At 37.3% G+C, this 22,079-nt stretch overlaps 1 protein-coding gene across 1 annotated transcript in view; it reads left to right on the forward strand.

The window, feature by feature from the left end:
* MTREX (Mtr4 exosome RNA helicase) overlaps positions 1–22,079 on the forward strand; it is a 113,688-nt gene that overhangs the window by 68,646 nt on the left and 22,963 nt on the right. Inside the window, exons 20-21 of the mRNA XM_027604719.2 lie at positions 19,329–19,439; positions 20,700–20,888. Coding sequence (XP_027460520.1) covers positions 19,329–19,439; positions 20,700–20,888 — 300 coding nt within the window. The remainder of the gene's footprint in view (positions 1–19,328; positions 19,440–20,699; positions 20,889–22,079) is intronic.

Genomic DNA, 22,079 nt, shown 5'->3' on the forward strand with positions numbered 1-22,079 from the left:
ATCTAAAATATCAGAAGGGTGATTAATGAGATTAAAGCTCTGTTTCTGTTATCAGATTGTGGTCAGGTAAATAATGATGAAGTGAAAGATAAAGAGAATTTAATAATATAAATTTTCACATGAAGTTGAATTTTGCTTGAACTATAATGTTTTATCATTTTTGTGATGAAATAACTTTGCAGTTTTACATCATCCATGCTGTTTAGTACATTCCTATGAAATATTGAAGCAGTAATTTGATAATTAAAAATCCTGCATAAGTTTCCTTAGTTGTAACCATTTAATTTACATGTGCTTTTAACAGAATTTTAGTTGAAGTATAGTTGACATATAACATTATATTAATCTGAGGGGTACAACACAGCGACTAACATTTATATATATTACAAATGCTCAAAAAGGGGCACCTGGGTGGCTCAGTCATGAAGCGTCTGCCTTCGGCTTGGGTCATGATCCCAGGGTCCTGGGATTGAGCCCCGCATTGGGCTCCCTGCTCGGCGGGAAGCCTGCTTCTCCCTCTCCCACTCCCCCTGCTTGTGTTCCCTCTCTCCCTGTGTCTCTCTCTGTCAAATGAATAGATAAAATCTTAAAAAAAAAAAAAAAAAACTCAATAAAAAGAGAAAGAAATGCTCACCACAATAAGTGTAGTTACCATCTGCCACCGTACAGAGTTATTACAATATTATTGGTTATAATTCCCTATGCTGTACTTGTCATCCCTGTGACTTTCTGTTTCATAACTAGAAATTTGTATCTGTTAATCCTCTTCACATGTTTCATCTCTAACCTCACCCACCTCCCCTCAGGCAACCACCAGTTTGTTCTCTGTATTTATGAGTGTGTTTTTGGTTTTTTTGTTTGTTCCTTTTGTTTTTTAGATTTTTACATATAAGTGAAATCATGAGGTATTTATCTTTGTCTGATTTATTTCACTTAACATAATAACCATGTTGTTGCACATCCATCCATATTATTGCACACGACAAGATTTCATTCTTTTTTATGCCTGAATAATATTACTGTGTGTGTGTGTGTGTGTGTGTGTAACACATATTCTTTATCCATTCATCTGTTAATGGACAGATTGCTTCTCTATCTTGGCTGTTGTATATAATGCTGCGATAAACAGGGGTGCATATATCTTTTCAAATTAGTGTATTCATTTTTTTAGGGTTGATAACCAGAAGTGGAATTACTGGATCATATAATATTTCTATTGCTCATTTTTGAGGAGCTGCCACATTGTCTTCCACAGTGGCTGTATCCATTTACATTCTCAGTGCCTGAGGGTTCCCTTTTCTCCACATCCTTACCAACACTTACTTCTTATCTTTGTGATACTAGGCATTCTTAGAGGTGGGTAGTGATATTTCACTGTGGTTTTGATTTGCATTTTCCTGATGATTAGTGACACTGAGCATCTTTTTTTTTTCAAATATGATTTTTTTTATTATGTTCATCACCATACATTACATCATTAGTTTTTGATGTAGTGTTCCATGATTCATTATTGGCGTATAACACCCAGTGCTCATTCAATACGTGCCCTCTTTAATACCCATCACCAGGCTAACCCATCCCCCCACCCCCTCCCCTCTAGAACCCTCAGTTTGTTTCTCAGAGTCCATACTCTCATGGTTCATCTCCCCCTCCGATTTCCCCCCCTTTGGTTCTTCCCTTCCTGCTATCTTCTTCTTTTTTTTTTTTTTTTTAACATATAATGTATTATTTGTTTCAGAGGTACAGGTCTGTGATTCAACAGTCTTACCCAGTTCACAGCGCTCACCATAGCATATACCCTCCCCAATGTCTGTCACCCAGCCACCCCACCCCTCCCACCCCCCACCACTCCAGTAACCCTCCGTTTGTTTCCTGAGATTAAGAATTCCTCATATCAGTGAGGTCATATGATACATGTCTTTTTCTGATTGACTTATTTCACTCAGCATAATACCCTCCAGTTCCATCCACGTCGTTGCAAATGGCAAGACTTTATTCCTTTTGATGGCTGCATAATATTCCATTGTATATATATAACATATCCTTATCCATTCATCTGTGGATGGACATCTTGGCTCTTTCCACAGTTTGGCTATTGTGGACGTTGCTGCTCTAAACATTGGGGTGCACATACCCCTTTGGATCCCTACATTTGTATCCTTGGGGTAAATACCCAGTAGTGAAATTGCTGGGTTGTATGGTAGCTCTATTTTCAACTTTCTGAGGAACCTCCATACTGTTCTCCAGAGTGGCTGCACCAGCTTGCATTCCCACCAACAGTGTAGGAGGGTTCCCTTTTCTCCGCATCCCCGCCAACATCTGTCATTTCCTGACTTGTTAATTTTAGCCATTCTGCTGGGTGTGAGGTGATATCTCATTGAGGTTTTGATTTGGATTTCCCTGACGCTGAGCGATGTTGAGCACTTTTTCATGTGTCTGTTCGCCATTTGGATGTCTTCTTTGGAAAAATGTCTGTTCATGTCTTCTGCCCATTTCTTGATTGGATCATTTGTTCTTTGGGTGTTGAGTTTAAGAAGTTCTTCATAGATTTTGGACTCTAGCCCTTCATCTAATATGTCATTTGCAAATATCTTCTCCCATTCTGTCGGTTGTCTTCTGGCTTTGTTGACTGATTTTTTAGCTGTGCAAAAGCTTTTTATCTTGATGAAGTCCCAAGAGTTCATTTTTGCTCCTGCTTCCCTTGCCTTTGGCGATGTTTCTAGGAAGAAATTGCTGCGGCTCAGGTCGAAGAGGTAGCTGCCTGTGTTCTCCTCTAGGATTTTGATGGACTCCTGTCTCACACTGAGGTCTTTCAACCATTTGGAGTCTATTTTTGTGTGTGGTGTAAGGAAATGGTCCAATTTCATTCTTCTGCATGTGGCTGTATGATTTTCCCAACACCATTTGTTGAAGAGACTGTCTTTTTTCCATTGGACATTCTTTCCTGCTTTGTCGAAGATTAGTTGACCATAGAGTTGAGGGTCCATTTCTGGGCTCTCTCCTCTGTTCCATTGATCTATGTATCTGTCTTTCTGCCAGTACCATACTGTCTTGATGATGACAGCTTTGTACTAGAGCTTGAAGTCTGGAATTGTGATGCCACCAGCTTTGCTTTTCTTTTTTTTCAACATTCCTCTGGCTATTCAGGGTCTTTTCTGGTTCCATACAAACTTTAAATTTGTTCCATTTCTTTGAAAAAAGTGGATGGTATTTTGATAGGGATTGTATTAAATGTGTAGATTGCTCTAGGTAGCATTGACATCATCACAATATTTGTTCTTTCAATCCATGAGCATGGAACAATTTTCCATTTCTTTGTGTCTTCCTCAATTTCTTTCATGAGGATTTTATAGTTTTCTGAGTACAGATTCTTTGCCTCTTTGGTTTGATTTTTTCCTAGGTATCTTATGGTTTTGGATGCAGTTGTAAATGGGATTGACTCCTTAATTTCTCTTTCTTCTGTCTTGTTGGTGAATAGGAATGCCACTGATTTCTGTGCATTGATTTTATATCCTGCCACTTTACTGAATTCATGTATGAGTTCTAGCAGTTTTGGGGTGGAGTCTTTTGGGTTTTCCACATACAGTATCATATCATCTGCAAAGAGTGAGAGTTTGACTTCTTCTTTGCCGATTTGCATGCCTTTTATTTCTTTTTGCTGTCTGATTGCTGTGGCTAGGGCTTCTATTACTATGTTGAATAGCAGCAGTGATAGTGGACATCCCTGCCGTGTTCCTGACCTTAGTGGGAAAGCTCTCAGTTTTTCCCCATTGACAGTGATATTTGCTGTGGGTTTTTCATAGATGGCTTTTATGATATTGAGGTATGTACCCTCTATGCATATACTCTGAAGAGTTTTGATCGAGAAAGGATGCTGTACTTTGTCAAATGCTTTGTTCACATTGATTGATTTGCGGATGTTGAACCAATCTTGCAGCCCAGGGATAAATCCCACTTGGTCCTGGTGAATAATCCTTTTAATGTACTGTTGGATCCTATTGGCTAGTATTTTGGTGAGAATTTTTGCATCCATGTTCATCAAGGATATTGGTCTGTAATTCTCCTTTTTGATGGGGTCTTTGTCTGGTTTGGGGATCAAGATAATGGTGGCCTCATAAAACGAGTTTGGAAGTTTTCTTTCCATTTCTATTTTTTTGGAAAGTTTCAGAAGAATAGGTATTCATTCTTCTTTAAATGTTTGGTAGAATTCCCCTGGGAAGCCATCTGGTGCTGGGCTTTTGTCGGGAGATTTTTGATTGCTGCTTCAGTTTCCTTGGTGGTTATAGGTCTGTTCAGGTTTTCTATTTCTTCCTGGTTCAGTTTTGGTAGTTGATACATCTCTATGAATGCATCCATTTCTTCCAGATTGTCTAATTTGCTGGCATATAGTTGCTCATAATATGTTCTTATAATTGTTTGTATTTCTTTGGTGTTGGTTGTGATCTCTCCTCTTTTCATTCATGATTTTGTTTATTTGGGTCATTTCTCTTTCCTTTTGCTAAGTCTGCCCAGGGGTTTATCAGTCTTGTTAATGCTTTCAAAGAACCAGCTCCTAGTTTGGTTGACCTGTTCTACTGTTCTTTTGGTTTCTATTTCATTGATTTCTGCTCTGATCTTTATTATTTCTCTTCTCCTGCTGGGTTTAGGCTTTATTTGCTGTTCTTTCTCCAGCTCCTTTAGGTGTAGGGTTAGGTTGTGTATTTGAGACCTTTCTTGTTTCTTGAGAAAGGCTTTTATTGGTATATACTTTCCTCTTAGGACTGCCTTTGCTGCATCCCAAAGATTTTGAACGGTTGTGTTTTCATTTTCATTGGTTTCCATGAATTTTTTTAATTCTTCTTTAATTTCCTGGTTGACCCATTCATTCTTTAGTAGGATGCTCCTTAGCCTCCATGTATTTGAGTTCTTTCCGACTTTCCTCTTGTGATTGAGTTCTAGTTTCAAAGCATTGTGGTCTGAAAATATGCAGGGAATGATCCCAGTCTTTTGGTACTGGTTGAGACCTGATTTGTGACCTAGGATGTGATCAATTCTGGAGAATGTTCCATGGGCATTAGAGAAGAATGTGTGTTCTGTTGCTTTGGGATGGAATGTTCTGAATATATCTGTGAAGTCCATTTGGTCCAGTGTGTCATTTAAAGCCTTTATTTCCTTGTTGATCTTTTGCTTAGATAATTTGTCTATTTCAGTGAGGGGGTGTTGGAGTCCCCCACTATTACTGTATTGTTGTGTATGTTATTCTTTGATTTTGTTATTAAATGCCTTACATAACTGGCTGCTCCCATGTTAGAGGCATAGATATTTACAGTTGTTAGATCTTCTTGTTGGATATACCCTTTAAGTAGGATATAGGGTCCTTCCTCATCTCTTATTAACAGTCTTTGATTTAAAATCTAATTTGTCTGATACACGGATTGCCACCCCAGCTTTCTTTTGGTGTCCATTAGCATGGTAAATGGTTTTCCACCCCCTCACTTTCAATGTGGCGCTGTCTTTGGGTCTAAAATGAGTCTCTTGCAGACAGCATATCGATGGGTCTTATTTTTTTATCCAGTCTGATATTCTGTGTCTTTTGATTGGGGCATGTAGCCCATTTACATTCAGGGTAACTATTGAAAGATATGAATTTAGTGCCATTGTATTGCCTTTAAGGTGACTGTTACTCTATATTGTCTGTGTTCCTTTCTGGTCTGTTACTTTTAGGCTCTCTCTTTGCTTAGAGGACCCCTTTCAATATTTCTTCTAGGGCTGGTTTCCTGTTTGCAAATTCCTTTAGTTTTTGTTTGTCCTGGAAGCTTTTTATCTCTCCTTCTATTTTCAATGACAGCCTAGCTGGATATAGGATTCTTGGCTGCATATTTTTCTCATTTAGTGCTCTGAATATATCATGCCAGTCCTTTCTGGCCTGCCAGGTCTCTGTGGATAGTCTGTTGCAAATCTAATGTTTCTACCATTGTAGGTTACAGATCTCTTCTCCCGAGCTGCTTTCAGGATTTTCTCTGTCTCTGAGACTCCTACGTTTTACTATTAGATGTCAGGTTGTTGACCTATTTTTATTGACTTTGGGAGAGGTTCTCTGTGCTTCCTGGATTTTGATGCCTGTTTCCTTCCCCACATTAGGGAAGTTCTCTGCTATAATTTGCTCCAATATACCTTCTGCCCCTCTCTCTCTTTCTTCTTCTTCTGGGATCCCAAGTATTCTAATGGTGTTTCGTCTTATGGTATCACTTATCTCTCAAATTCTGGCCTTGTGATCCAGTAGTTGTTTCTCTCTCTTTTTCTCAGCTTCTTTATTTTCCATCATTTGGTCTTCTTTTCTGCCTCATTTATCCTAGCAGTTAGAGCCTCCATTTTTGATTGCACCTCATTAATAACTTTTATGATTTTGACTTGGTTAGATTGTAGTTCTTTTATTTCTCCAGAGAGGGTTTCTCTAATAACTTCCATGCTTTTTTCAAGCCCAGCTAGTATCTTTAAAATCATGATTCTGAACTCTAGTTCTGACATCTTACTAATGTTCATAGTGATTAGGTCCCTGGCAGTCGGTACTGCCTCTTGTTCTTTTTTTGAGGTGATTTTTTCCATCTTATCATTTTGTCTAGAGGAGAATAGATGAATGAGAGAACAAAATGCTAACAGGGTAACGACGTCTCCAGAAAATATATAGTAAACAAATCTGAAAAGACCTGAAACTGGGAGAAAAGAAAGGAAAAGAAAGAAAAAAGAAAAAAAGATAAAAGACAAACAAACCAAAACAAACAAAACAGAATATAATCAGATATGATCAGGCTGGTGCATAGATCAGTGCCACATGCTAGATTTTGGGGTGCATTTTGGTCTGTTAGAAGAAAGTGCCTTCCAAAATTTTAAAGAAAAACTTATTTATGTTCAAAAATAAGGGTTAATACGATGAAGTGATGGAAGATGACTGTAAAGATGAAAATATAAAAGATTTTATAAAAGGAATTGTTAAGTTGGTTGAAAAGAAAAAAGAGGATTAAAAAAACAAAAAAGGGAGAGAATGTGATCAGGCAGGAGACTAGAACAAAGCCATACACTAGAGATTTAGGGTATATTTTGATCTGTTAGAAGAAACTGTATCCAAAATTTTAAAGGGAGAACAACTTATGTATATATACCAAAAATAGGGTAACTGCTATGAAGGGATCGAATATGACTCTAAAAATGAAAAATAGAAAAGATTTTTTTTCAAAAAGGGATTGATAAGATGTTGGTTGAAAAAGGGAGAAAGAAAAATTAAAAAAAAAATTTTAAAAAATTAACTTTGAAAGACTAAGGAATCATGGGAAAAAAACCATGAATTCTATGTTTAGTATTCCACTACTGCTGGAGTTCTGCCGTTCACATTGTTCGGTAAACTTGGTCTTGGCTGGCTGTTCTTGGTGATCTCGGGGTGTGGCCTGTTGCCGTGGTTCCTAAATGTCTTTGCCGGAGGCAGAATTGCCCCACCCTTGCCCTGCCCTTGCCGGTCCGGGCTAAGTAATCTGCTCGGTTTTGCTTTCGGGAGCTTTTGTTGCCTGCAAGCTTTCTGTACAGCTTTGGAGGACGAGAGTGAAAATGGTGGCCTCCCAATCTCCGCCCAGGAGGAGCCGAGAACTTGGGGTCCCGCTCCTCAATGCTCCCCCAGAGAAAATCAGTCAATCACTCCCATCTTCCCGGTCTCCAGCTGCACTCCGTCCTCACCCAGCTGTGACCGAGCGTTCCTATCTCTGGCTCACGACCCCATGTGGAGTTTCCAAACCCAGCAGATCCCTGCGGTGCGCTCCCGCGCCGCTCCTCCTGAGGGAGGAAGGGGAGTCTCCCCGGACCTGCCGCTTGTTGGGTCCCTGCTGGAGGAGCAGGGCCCGACTGTGCTGCGGATCACAGTTTATGGCAACCCCGAGCTGAGAGCCCGCTCCTCGGCTCAGTCTCTGCAGCCGGCTTCCCCGCTCTGATACCTGGGAGCTCTGCCCCATTCAGGCACCCCCGGTCTTCCTGTGACCCCGAGGGTCCTGAGACCATTGTGTCCCGGAGAGGGTTCCACCCCCGCTTAGCCACTGGAGTGACATCCCTCGGCGGAGCAGACCTCTAAAAGTTCCGATTTTTTGCTCCCCCCCAGCTCTACCGGTTAACGGAGGCCCCCCTCCCCCGCCGTCTATCTTCCCGAATATCGCCTGGGATTCGCTTCTCCGCACGTCCTACCTTCCAGAGAAGGTGGTCGCTTTTCTGTTCAGAGTGTTGTTGCTATTCTTATCTTCGATCTTCTGTTGAGTTTGTAGGTGTTCAGAATTGTTTAATCCCTATCCAGCTGAATTCCCGGGACCAGACGAAATCCAGGTCTCCTACTCCTCCGCTATCTTGCTCCTTCCCTGATACTGAGCATTTTTTCATGTGTGCGTCAGCTATCTGAATATCTTCTTTGGAAGTTTGTCTGTTCAGGTTCTCTGCCTATTTTTTAGTCATATTTTGTGTGTGTGTTTAGTTTTATGAGTTTTTTTTTTTTAGCCTCTTATTAGTTGTATCATTTGTAGATATCTTCTCCCATCAAGTAGGTTTCCTTTTCATTTTGTGGATGGTGTCCTTTGCTGTGCAAAAGTTTTATAGTTTGATGTAGACCCTTTTGTTTGTTTTTATTTTTGTTGCCTTTGCCTGAGGAGCCTGATCCAAAAAAAATATTGCTAATGCAACACTACTTTTCTTTTTAGGAGGTTTTTTTTTTTTTTATTGTTTTTGTTTTTACTAGAATGTGAGTAGGGGTGGGGGAGGGACAGAAAGGGAGAGAGAATCTTAAGCAGGCTCTGAGCCCAGCATGGAGCCCGACATGGGGCTCCATCTCATGACCTGAGCTGAAACCAGGAGTCAGACGCTTAACCACCTGAGCCACCCAAATGCTCCTTCTTTTAGGAGTTTCAGGTCTTATATTTAGGTCTTTAATCCATTTTGAGGTGGTTTTTTTTTTATATGGTTTAGGAAAATAGTGCAGTTTAATTCTTTTGCGTGTGACTGTCCAGTTTTCTCAGCACCGTTTGTCGCTTAGACTCTCTTTTCCACATTGTACATTCTTATTACCTCATTTTTCTTAGATTAATTGACCATATAATAGTGGGTTTATTTCTAGATTCTCTGTTCTATTCCATTGATCTGCTTTTGTGCCAGTACCATAATTGTTTTGATTCTTACTACTTTGTAGTATAGTTTGAAATCTGCAGTTGTGTTGACCTCCAGCTTTTTTCTTTCTGAAGATTGCTTTGGCTATTTGGCTTGATGATTCTGCATCAAGATCTTTGTGATTCTACATAAATTTTAGGATTATGTGTTTTAGTTCTTTGAAAAATACTGTTCGTATTTTGACAAGGATTGCATTAAATCTGTAGATTGTTTTGAGTGGTATAGACTTTTTTTTAAAAGATTTTATTTATTTATTTGAGAGAGACAGCACAAGCAGGGTGAGGGGCAGAGGGAGAGGGAGCAGCAGAGCCTGTTCTGAGCAGGGTGCCCCACACGGGGCTCCATCCAAGGACCCCAGGATCATGTCCTGAGCCGAAGGCAGACATTTAACCAACTGAGCCACCCAGACGCCCCGAGTGGTATAGACATTTTAAAAGTATTCTTTTAGTCCTTGAGTATAGTATATCTATCCTTTCTTTGTGTCATCTTCAGTTTCTTTCATCATTGTATTACAGTCTTCAGAGTACAGGACTTTTCACCTTTTTGGTTAACTTTATTCCTAGATGTTTTATTCTTTTTGATGCAATTATAAATGGGATTGTTTTCTTAATGTCTCTTTTTTATAGTTTGTTATCAGTGTACAGAAGCATAACAGATAATACTGATCCTGCTGCAACTTCAGTAAATTTATTCTAACAATTTTTGGTAGAGTCTTAAGGCTTTCTATATATAATACTGTGTCATTTGCAAAGGGTGACAGTTTTACTTCTTACCAATTTGGATGCCTTTTATTTGTTTTTTATGTCTGATTGCTGTGGCTAGGATTTCCAATACTATGTTGAATAAAAATGGCAAGAATAGTCATGTTTGCCTTCTTCCTCATCTTAGAGGAAAAGTTTTCAGCTTTTTACCATTGAGAATGGTATTAGCTTGGGTTTGTTATATGTATTATGTTGAAGTATGTTCCCTCTATACCTGTTTTGTTGAGCATTATCATCATGAACAGATCTGTTGTGTTTTGTTATGTGCTTTTTTTCATCTGTGGAAATGATACGATTTTTATCCTTCCTTTTGTAAATGTAGTGTATCATGTTGAGTGATTTATGGATATTGAACCATTCTTACATCCCTGGAACAAATCCCACTTGATCATGGTGAATGATACTTTCAATGTATTGTTGAAGTCAGTTGCTAATACTTTGTTGTGGATTTCTACATCAGTGTTCATCACAGACACAGGCTTGTAATTTTCTTTTTTTTGTAGTGTCTCCGTGTGTTTTAAGAATTTTGATTATGCTGGCCTCATAGAATTCCTTTCTCTTCAATTTTTTTAAAATAATTTGACAAAGAATAGATATTAACTCTCATTTAAATGGTATAATGTACCTGTGAAGCCATTTAGTCTTAGACTTTCATTTGTTTGGAGTTCTGTGATTATCAGTTCAATTTCAGTACTAGTAATTGGTCTGTTCACATTTTCTATTCTTGATTCACTCTTGGAAGATTGTTTCTAGTTTATCTGTTTCTTATATATTGTCCAATTGTTGGCATATAATTTTTTGGACTACTCTATTACTGTTATTTTTTGGTATTGGTTGTAACTTCTGTCTTATTTCTGACTTCATTTATTTGAGTCATCTCTCTTTGTTCTTGATGAGTCTGACTAAAAGTATATCGATTTTGTTTATCTTTTCAAAGAACCAGCTCTTAGTTTTATTGGTCTTCTCTATTGTTTTTTAAAGACTCTCTTTCACTTATTTCCACTTTGACCTTTTTTTTTTCCTCCTAACTTTGGGTTTTGTTTATTTTTTTTTTTAAGATTTTAATTTATTTGACAAAGAGCGAGCACAAGCAGGCAGAGCAGCAGGCAGAGAGAGAAGGAGAAGCAGGCTTTTGCTGAGCAGGGAGCCCAATGCGGGGCTCGATCCCAGGACCCTCGGAGATCATGACCTGAGCCAAAGGCAGCCACTCAACTGACTAAGCCACCCAGGCGTCCCTGTTATTTTTCTAGTTCCTTTAGGTGTAAGGTTAGATTGTTTGATATTTTTCTTGTTTCTGGATATAGGCCTGTATCACACTATAAACTTATCTCTAAGTACTGCTTTAGCTGCATCCCAAAGATTTTGAATTGTGTTTCCATATTGATTTGTCTCAAGGTATTTTTTTTTCTCTTTGATTTTTTTGTTGACTCAATTGTTTTGTAACATGTTGTTTGGTTTCCTTGTATTTATGTTTTTTCTTTGTAATTTTACTTTAATGCCATTGTGGTTGGAAAAGTTGCTTGCTATGGTTTCTGCCTTTTTAAATTTATTGAGACTTGTTTTGTGGCCTGATATGATCTGTCCTGGAAAATATTCCATGTGCACTTGAAAATTATATTATTCTGCTATTTTTGAATGGAACATTTTGTATATATCTGTTTAGTCTACCTCGTCTAATGTGTTTTTCAAAGCAACTGTTTCCTGATTGGTTTTCTCTCTAGATGATCTATCTATTGATGTAAATGTTAAAATTTCCTACTATTATTGTATTACTGTCACTTTCTCCCACTGTGTCTCTTAATACTTGCTTTATATATGTAAGCACCGCTGTGTTGGATGCATATAAATTTACAGTTGTTGGGATGATTGGTTGGCTCAAGTCGGTTAAGTGTTTGACTCTTGGTCTCAGCTTAGGTCTTGAACTCAGGGTTGTAAGGTGTTGTTTGTTTGGGAAACTCTCTCTCTCCTTCAATTCTGAATCATGGTCTTCCTGGAAATAGTATTCTTGGTTGTTGGTTTTTTCCCTTTCATGCCACTTTCTTCTAGCCTACAAAGTTTCTGCTGAAAAATAATCTGATAGCCTTGTGGGGTTTCTCTTGTATGTTGCTAGTTGCTTTTGTCTTCTATAGAAGGCCACTTTTAAAATTCTCTTTTTTTATCCTTAATTATTTTGATATTTTAGTTTTTGTCTGTCTTAGTGTGGACCTCCTTGAGGTCATCTTGTTTGTGGCTTTCTGTGGTTCCTAAACCCTGATGTCTGTTTCCTTTCCCAGGTTAGGGACATTTTCAGCTATTTTTTCTTCCAATAAGTTTTCTGCTGCTTTCTCTCTCTCTCTTGTCTCCTCTGGGAACAGTATAATGTGAATGTTAGTACACTTAATCTTATCCCAGAAGTCCCATAACTTACTCTCATTTTTCAAGGTTTTTTTTTTCCCCCTGTCTTCATCTTGGGTGTTTCCACTACCCTATCTGCCAGCTCACTGATCCATTCTTCTGCATTCTCTAATTTGATGTGTATTTTTCATTTCAGTTATTGTATTCTTCAGCTCTGATTCGTTCATTTTATATTTTCTGTCTCTTTGTTGAAATTCTCACTGAGTTTGTCCACTGTACTTTTTTTCTTTTTTAATATTTTTGTTTTTAACTAATCTCTACATCCAAAGTGGGGCTTGAACCTACAACCCCAAGATCAAGAGTCACATGCTCTAACTGCTAAGCCAGCCAGGCGCCCCTTAGTTTATCCATTCTACTCTTAAGTCCAGTGAACATCTTTATGACCGTTACTTTAGATAATTCTTTATCAAGTAGATTGCTTATCTCCATTTTGTTTGGTTCTTTTCCTTATGTCTTGTCTTGTCCTTTCGTTTGGAGCATACTTCTCTGTCTCTCATTTTGTTTGACTCTGTTCCTGTTTATTAGGTAGGTCAGCTGTGTCTCCTGATGTTAAATGTAGTGGCCTTGTATAGAAGATATTTTGTGGTGCCCTATAGCACAGTACCCCCAGTTGCCAGAATCAGGTATCCATGGGTGTCCCCTAGGTGGCCTGTTTACCCTTCTGTTGTAGCTAAGCCCTGACTGCTACAGGAGAGCTGGTGGTCAGGACCGGGCCCCAGACCAGCTCGCTCAGAGGCGCAGTTGTAACTATTGTCATACAGTGGGCGGGGTGCCAGTTCAGCCACTGCTGCTGAGTAGTTGTGTTGGCAGTAGTTGTTCTGGGTGGGTGCAGGTCCTAATTGAGGCTGCCTGGTGGAATGGTGTGGCATGAGCCACTTTGGAGGAGCTTCTGCCAGGGCAAGTGGGTTGGATGGGTCACATCCACAGGGGAACACCAGAGCAGGGTGAGCAGTGCTAACAGGGTAAGTGGAGAGTGTCAGAACTGGCTTCCATAAGCATCACGTCAGGTAGGCTATAGGAGGGAAAGAAAAATGGCACTTTGCTCCTGGAGAAGGTTCTTGCACTTCCAGCCCTTCTGGCACATACCCTAAAATTAATTAGTCAGTAAATCTTCACTTATAACTCATACACTTTTCAAACTGCTGCCTGTCTTCTGGGTTCCAGCCTGAATGATATAGTACACTGGCACTTTAGGAGTGAACTCTAAGGTTCCTGTAGCCCTCCAATTCTCCTGGAGTTAAGTTTCCCTGATTTTCAAAGCCAGACGTTATAGGGAGCTAGTCTTCCTGATGCATGCCCCTAGGGCGGGGGTGCCTGATGTGGGATTTGATCCTTTGACTCCTCAGGGTGGAACTCTGTGGCTGAGATAATACTCTTGTTTGGGGGTCATGAGGGGTTCGGTTCCCAGCCATGTTTCTCAGTGCCCTTCTACCCTTCTCAGTTGGCCTTTTCTCTATATCTTTATTGTGGAAAGCTTTTATGCTAGTCTTCGGGCCCTTTTCAGAGTGAATTGCTCTGTATGTAGTTATAGTCCTGATGTGTCCATCAGGAGATGAGCTCAGGATCCTCTTACTCTGCCATCTTCCCAAGCTCCTCAATTTACCTGTGCTTTCAATTAAATGCAAAACATTCAGTTTGCTACATGAGACACCTGTATTTCTTGAACACCCCCCCGTTTTTCTAAATAATTAAGACAAAATACTTATAGGTAAAATCTTACTATTGAGATGCCACATAAGTATTTGAAAGCTGATATACTGGAATTTTGCTATTTTAAAACATTGTTTTAAGTATGTGGTATATTCCTAGATTTTTAGGAAACGTCATTGTGATGCAGTATGTCATAATAACCTTTGATTTATCGAAATTAAAATCTGCCACAGCAGAATCAGAGGCTGCTGCTTTGGATTAGTTCAGATGACAGTGAAATTCAGAATTAGCAGTATTTAAGGAGACTGTTCATTATTAGATGTTTTAAAATAATAATTAAAAGTATAATTACTTCTGAATCCCAGCTAGCGTTTGGTTTCTATTCCTCAATCTTAAAATTTGTTCTGTAGAATTCCAGCATCTTGTTAAATTATTTTACAATTGACTGCTTAACTGTAAATGAGAGTAAAACAACCACAATTTAGCAGATAGTCATTGTACTCAAAGGGACCTTTGAAGTTACTGCGACTCAGAATGGCAAATATGTGGCACACATGCCAACATTCTTTTTCTCATGGCAGACATTGATGATAAGTCGTGGCATTCTTTCACAGTGAATTCTTAGATTCTTCCAAGAAAATGATCTAATGACTAATTCATTAGAGTTAGCATTTTAAGGAAAACCTGTTTGTTGTCTGTCTCGCTTTTAGGCCCAGATTTTATTAAGCCTAGCAGCTGTGCCCATTTTACTTAAAGATACTAAGAAGCTTTATAGTAGTTAATAATCAGATTTGTCTCATTTTAATAGCCTCTGCAGTGTAGACGTCACTGGGTCCTAGACAAACTGTGTGTTCTGTAACATTTTTTAAATTGAGGTATAATTGACATTTAACATTTTTTATTTAGCTTATTTCAGGGAACTAAGGGGAGGTGTGTTAGCATGAAGTATATATATCATATCCTCTCTGGTTTCAAGGGGTTTACAGCTTAATGGGGGGAATAGTTTGTGCTCCAGTTGGGGAACATCAAAAATGCATCCTCTAACTGGGGTAAAGTGTGTTTGAGGGGGGAGATCAGTAAAGGTTTTATAAAAGAAGTATCGAGAAATTCACCTGACTTGTAGAAATATTTTCAGACAAGAATTGCATTCCCAACGATGGAAGCAACATACACAGAGCATGAAACATCCCTTTTTGTTGTTTTTGTTTTTTAAAGATTCATTTATGTATTAGAGAAAAAAAAATTGGGGGGAGGGGCAGAGGGAGGGAGAATCTCAAGCAGACTCCCTGCTGAGCGTGGAGGCTGCCACGGTGCTTGATCTCAGGACCCTGAGATTATGACCTGAGCCAAAACCAAGAGTCAGACACCCAACAAACTCAGCCACCCAGGTACCTTGAAATGTCCCTTTTTTAAAAAGAACTCTTAAGTTCTGTTATTTGTGGTTGAATGATAAAGATACAACAAAGAGGACTATATCTTAAGAGATGTATTGTTTGCTTTTATAAATTAATATCTTGAATAGGAATCCTGGACACAGGGATATCATTCCACAGACAATGTATAAGGAAATTTCATCTCTCACCTGCAGTTATTATGTAGCCTGGGTAGATTTGAACCAGACCTCCTTTGCATGAGATATGAGGAGGAAGTGGGATTTCCATAGTCATTTTCTTTCCTTTAACTTGGAGTGTGTGTGATACCAAATTTAGCTTTTTAAATGCTTCTTAGATTGCTGCAAGCTTTTGGTTAATTTCCAGAGCTCTGGAAAGAAAATTAGATCAAGACACACATTTAGTTTTTAAAAATCTAAGATTTAATAAAACACATCAGTTTAAATAACTTTTCCTGGACATGATTAAAATGTACTTGGTTCAGAAAATATCTTTTCTGGATGAAAAGTTCAAAAATCATATTTTAGTTAATAGCCTTGATTTGAAGAAATGACATTGCCTGAAACTTAGAATGTATTCACTTAAACTTACTGATTTCTCCTATTGTCTATCTACTTTATCATTTGCTTATTTTTAAAGGGGAAATTGATTTATGGCAAACTTGAAAAGATTTGAAAGGTCTATTCCTGTTATTGGTATTCGAACAAGTTTGTAGTAATTACCCACATGATTATTTGGATGTATATAAACCAATCTTGTGTCATGATCCTGAATTGTAAGTTACTTTATAAGGTTATCAGGGTTAGAAAGTTGCGTGAACACTATGCAAATATTATGTTTTTAGATCTCTGTATGTAGAGATTTATCATTCTATGAGAACTGTTCAGTTGGTTTTTAAGCATTAACTTGTTATTTACAAAACTGGAGTCGTAGGATCTTCCTTTCCTTGTACTTAAGGAGACATTTGTTGGAGGACTTTTGTAGTGTCTTTCTTGCCATTAATGTGAGAGTTGACCATTTTTGGATAGTGTTTATTATGGGAAACAGCATTAGAAATTGAGCAGCTTCTGTCTTGCTTCTGAATCAAGTCTTCACTATATGGTGTTTATTTTGTTTTCAAAGGAATTCTCAGATACTTGTGCTAAATGAATTCAACTTCAAGTACACAAAGCATATACTTCCTGTCTAAAGCCAAGTGAATTATTTTGAGTTTTTCTGCCATTTTGGATTATGTACATTCACTTCAGTGTTCTCTTTCCATTCAAACAGTGCATCTAGGATTTGCATGGGTCACAAACTGGTGATTCAAAAGCCACTTTAGCCCTCATGATGTCTTATTTAAAAACGAATTTGACAGTTTGAGAATAAAAGTTATATTAAAGGATTATAATCAAATGAAAGTAAGCATCCACAAATCCATACTTAGGTAGGTAGGTAGGTAAGTAGATAGACAAATAAAATATAGAAAGAATGAATATGTTAGAAAAGTCACTGTTAGGCAGCTACCACAGATGGACTCAGGCAAGAATAATCCATGGATGCTAAAATTTGTGAGTTGAAAGTTTAGTGAGGAATGGAATATTTACAAAGTATGAATCTCCGCATAAGTTTCTTATTAATGGTAAAGGGGAAAGTAGTAAGTTTACAGTAGAGAATGCTAGCAGTAACCACCTGAATTGAGTGATAAGAGTTAGTATCACCAGTAATGTTGATCAGTGGATGGGAAGAACAAAAAAACATCGTCTCTGCCAAAAATGCATCCTTGAATCTGATGATTCCTTATAACGAGACAAACTCAAATTCAGAGGCATTCTACAAAATAATTAGCTAATTCAAAAACATCAGTATCCTGAGCAGCACAGAAAAACTGAGGAACTGTCCCAGATTAAAGTAGAATAAAGAATTATGACAACTAGGGGCACCTGCGTGGCTCAGTCGTTAACCGTCTCCCTTGGGCTCAGGTCATGATCCCAGAGTCCTGGGATTGAATCCTATGTTGGGCTCCCTGCTCAGCGGGAAGCCTGCTTCTCCCTCTCCCACTCCCCCTGCTTGTGTTCCCTTTCTCGCTGTGTCTCTCTCTGTCAAATAAATAAAATCTTTAAAAAAAATTATGACAACTAAATTTAATTCATCATCCTGCTTTGGATACATGGAGTGGTAGGAGAGAAGGAGGGTGGTATAAAAGACATTTTTGGAGAAGTAGGTGAAATTTTAATACAGAGTATAGATAATATTGTATCAACATTAAATTTCCCTCTTTTAATACTTGTACTGTGGATGTGGTTTGTATGTGGAGAGAGAATGTTAAAAGCACATGGGGCAAATAATTGGTGACTCTGAACAAAGGTATATAGGAGCTCTTTGTTCTATTCTTATAACTTTTAACTCTGAAATTATATGAAAATGTCAATCCCATAAAAACAAAAGTATTCTGGATTTAAAAAGGTTAAAGAGACCTGACAGCTAAATGCAATAAATGACCCTTGGCTGGATCCTAGATCTGAAAGTGGTAGTGGTGGTAGTAGTAGCTATAAAGGACATGAGTGAACCAGTTGGGGAAATTTGAATATGAACTGTATATTAGATGATAATGTATTATTGTTAAATTTTTATGATATAATGTGGTTATGCAGGAGAATGTGCTTGTTCTTAGAAGATGCATGTTTATGTATTTGCTGGTAAGGTAAAGTGACATGTTATCTGCATATTAATTTCAAATGGTTAAAATGAGAGGAGGAACAAGGAAGGCAGAAAGAAAGAAAAACACTCCCTCCAAAAACCCCAAAATCTTATCTGGAAAGAGAAAAACGCACTTACGGCAGGGTATTAACAATTGAGAAAATAAAATGGATAGTTTGTTGTGTTATTTTTTGGGTCGTTTTCAAAGTTGTAATTGTCTCCTTTAAATGGCTTTCTCTATTTTTTCATTCCTCTTTTTCACTTCTTAACACTTAACAAATACCTTTTCTCTTTGGTTATTGAGTATGATCTGTGTTAATATTTTAGTTTTGGTATATACAGATCTGTTGACACTTATTATACAAAATAACATTTTTTGAAGGTGTTATATTTTAAAGTATTTTATATGCATTGTTTCATTTAATTCTCAAAACAGATTAATAAGATAGATATAATTTCATCTCCATTTTTAAAATGGGGAGAATTAATTAAAAAGATGAGGAGACTTCCTCAAAGTCACAAAACTAGCAGGACTGAGTTCAAACCCAGGCAGCCGTGACTGTAAACTGCTCAGCTGCTATACCATTTTGTTCAATAGAACACTAGAAATGTATTTATTACCAGCAAGCCAGTGACAGTTGTTTTTTCAGTAGTGATCGCACTAAAGGTAGCCATGAGAGACCAGTAGACAGATGAATTTGGACCTTTGAAAGTGTTAACTTCTCAGTGTACAGATGCCCTCTAAATTTAAAGGAAGCAAAATGTCATGTTTGATGGTGAGGGAAGGGTATTCTTCTCAGGAGAAAGCATGAAAGTTAGTTTGAAGATAGGTGATTCTTTATTATGTCTAACGGAGTGTACTATTTCCTCTGGTTGAAATACTTTGTTTCATCCGCCCTTCATTCTGGCCCATCCAGAGCTTACAGTGAACCTTACTTGGCTATCTAAAGCTAAACCAGGAGTCTTTTCTTCCTTTGTAGTGCTCTTGCACTTTAAGGTATTCAAAAAGTGCCAATAAGGACATGAAAATGAATTCTGTATTGCAGGAATAACTTATGTTTAGGTACCATTTATTTGCCTGTTATTTAGAGGTTGAATTAGTTTTTACTTTTGGAATATAACTTCTAATAAGATACAAGCTTCCACAGTGATTATTATCAACTATTAGGTGTGTCACAAATTGTAAATGCAGCTTCGTTTTAAGGATTCAAGCTAAATTTAGGAAATGGCAGAGTTTGAAGATGTGCAGTTTTAATTGTGGTGTTCTTTAACTTTTTCTTGGCAGGTTGTTCCAGTTTTGGTGCACCTCTTGTCTGCCATCAGCAGTGTTAGGCTTTACATTCCTAAAGACCTTCGACCAGTGGATAATAGACAGAGTGTTTTAAAATCAATACAGGTACATGTGTTAATTTTATAAATTTAAATATAAATTTATGTGAATATAAATAGGATTTATAGCAAGACAACTTAAATGCTTTAAAATGTATTGCTTTCTTTAAAAAAAAAGTATAAACACTACCGTCAGTGGCAGTTCTTTTAGTAAAAAATAATAACAGATCTTTGTGTAGATTGTCCACTCCTTGAATATACCAACAAAGTGAGTTACCAAAGGAGATTTCACAGAGGAAAACATGGCTGCTATTATATGCAAAATATGTTTTGCTTTATTATTTGTTGAGTGAAAATAACTAGACTGTATTAAACATTTTATGTATAAAATCACATGCCAGGATTTTTAACCAGTTTTTAGTGTAGTTAATAAATTAATGAAATAGTTTTACTTTCAGTAGGAAAAATTATGACATTCTAGAATTTTATTTTCCAGTAGGGGAAGAAAAAAGGAATTTTGTCATTTATTTAGTCAATAAATACTTGGATTAGTATTTACTATGTGGCAAAGGCTCTATACTAGAATTTGAGACAACAAAGATAGATAAAACAGGATGCTTTCATTAGAGTAGGAATAAGCTGTGGTCCATAGGCAGGCTTCCTGAATTGAAGAGTTCTCTTGACAGCTTTACAGAATCTTTATGTGGATAACTTTTTTTTTTTTTTTTTAATCCCTAACTCACCAAATCCTATTTTACCTTTAAGGCCTATTCAAGACCCTGAAAGTCTCCCAGGGGGATACCAGCCTACAGTGAGCTCTCCTTTCTCTGAACTCACATGCTCATTATATTTAACAGTTAAATCATGTAAAAAAAAGAAATTGATAGGGATGTGGAACCCTTTAGAAAATTTATGTCTTTACATTCAGTAGTACATCCCTAGGAATCAGCCCCAAGGAAATCATGAGAAAATTGAAAACGGTTTACACTTGGGTTGTTTAACACCGGATTACTTATAACAGTAAGATGTTACAACAACCTAAATATGTAATAATGTATTTATCAGTAAGTTGTGCCACATTCAGAACTGTTGAATTCTAAATACTAGAATTATTAATTTAACACATCCCTGTATCAATAAATCATGGTACAGCAGTTCAGAAGGAATTTTCAAAACATAAGCAATGAAAAATGGTGCTCCAATTTAAGTGTATTTTTAAGGCCATGTTTCTGTCTTTGTGCATAGAAAAACATAGAAGGAAATATTTATTTAGTCTTAACTAATCTTGTCTAAAATGAAAAAATTAATTTTAAATTTTTTGTTTTAGGAAGTTCAGAAACGTTTTCCTGATGGTGTTCCTTTATTAGATCCTATTGATGATATGGGCATTCAAGATCAAGGGCTGAAAAAAGTTATCCAGAAAGTGGAGGCTTTTGAGCATAGAATGTATTCTCATCCACTTCACAATGATCCGAATTTGGAAACTGTGTATACGCTTTGTGAAAAAAAAGCACAGGTATGGCAGAAACTTATTTTTTTTAATCATAAAATTCTATGTATGTCACTAAATTAATGAATATGTGTTTTTTTATTTTCCTTTCCTATTGTTTTCATCAGCTAAAACAGGGAAATATCTACCTATCTTTTAAGGAGACCATCAATTCTTACCAGCAAGATAAGATAAAAACCATTTTATTATAATTTGGTATTTGATGGCTTTTCTTCAGTTTTTTTAATGTAATATAATTCATGTAGCATTAGATTCACCCTTTTTAAAGTGTACAATTCAATGGTTTGTAGCATATTCACAGATGACTGCAACCATACCACTGTCCCAATTCCAGAGCATTTCCATCACACCAAAAAGAAACCTCATACCAATTAGCAGTCACTTCGTATTTTCCCCATCTTCCAGATCCTGGCAACTACAAATCTACTTTCTGCCTCTATGGTTTTGCTTATTCTGGAGATTTCATTAAAAAAAAAAAAAAAATCCTGCAACATGTGGCCTTTTGTGTCTGTTCTCTCCACTTAGCATAATGTCTTCAAGGTCCATCCATATTGTAACATGCATTGGTACTTTATTCTTGTTTATGGCTGAAAAATATTCCACTATATGGATATTCCACATTTTGTTTAACACTTTTATCAGCTGATAGACACTTGGGGTTTTTCCACTTCTTGGCTATCATGAATAATTCTACCAACATTTATGTACAAGTTTTTGTTTGGATATGTTTTCATCTCTTTTGGGTGGCATTGGGTTGAATTGCTGGGTCATACAGTAAGTTTGTGTTTAACCTTTGAGAAAGTGCCAAGTTTTTTCCAAAGTGACTGTACCACTTTACATTCTTACCAGCGATTTATAAAAATTCTTATTTCTCCATATTCTCACAAACACCTGTTACTGTGTTTTTGATTATAGCCTTTCTAGTGGTATGAAGTTGTAATAGTTTAGCTTTTAAGGGTAATTAGCTGTAGTCTCTAACCAGAAAAGCATTCTTAGAGCTATTGTGAATAGTGAATTTAGGAAAAGCTTTTCGAAGTGAACACATTCCTTTCCATTATCCACTTCTCTTCAACTAGAATCTTTTGTGCTATAGAAATGTCACTTTCTCCTTGAAACTTACAGCTCCTTGCTATTATGCTTTTTTAGCTTTTATCGAATGCCACTTTTACCACCTTTGTCTTCCTTTCACAAATTATT

The sequence above is a fragment of the Zalophus californianus genome, chromosome 5, assembly GCF_009762305.2.
Source record: "Zalophus californianus isolate mZalCal1 chromosome 5, mZalCal1.pri.v2, whole genome shotgun sequence".
Classification (NCBI taxonomy): domain Eukaryota; kingdom Metazoa; phylum Chordata; class Mammalia; order Carnivora; family Otariidae; genus Zalophus; species Zalophus californianus.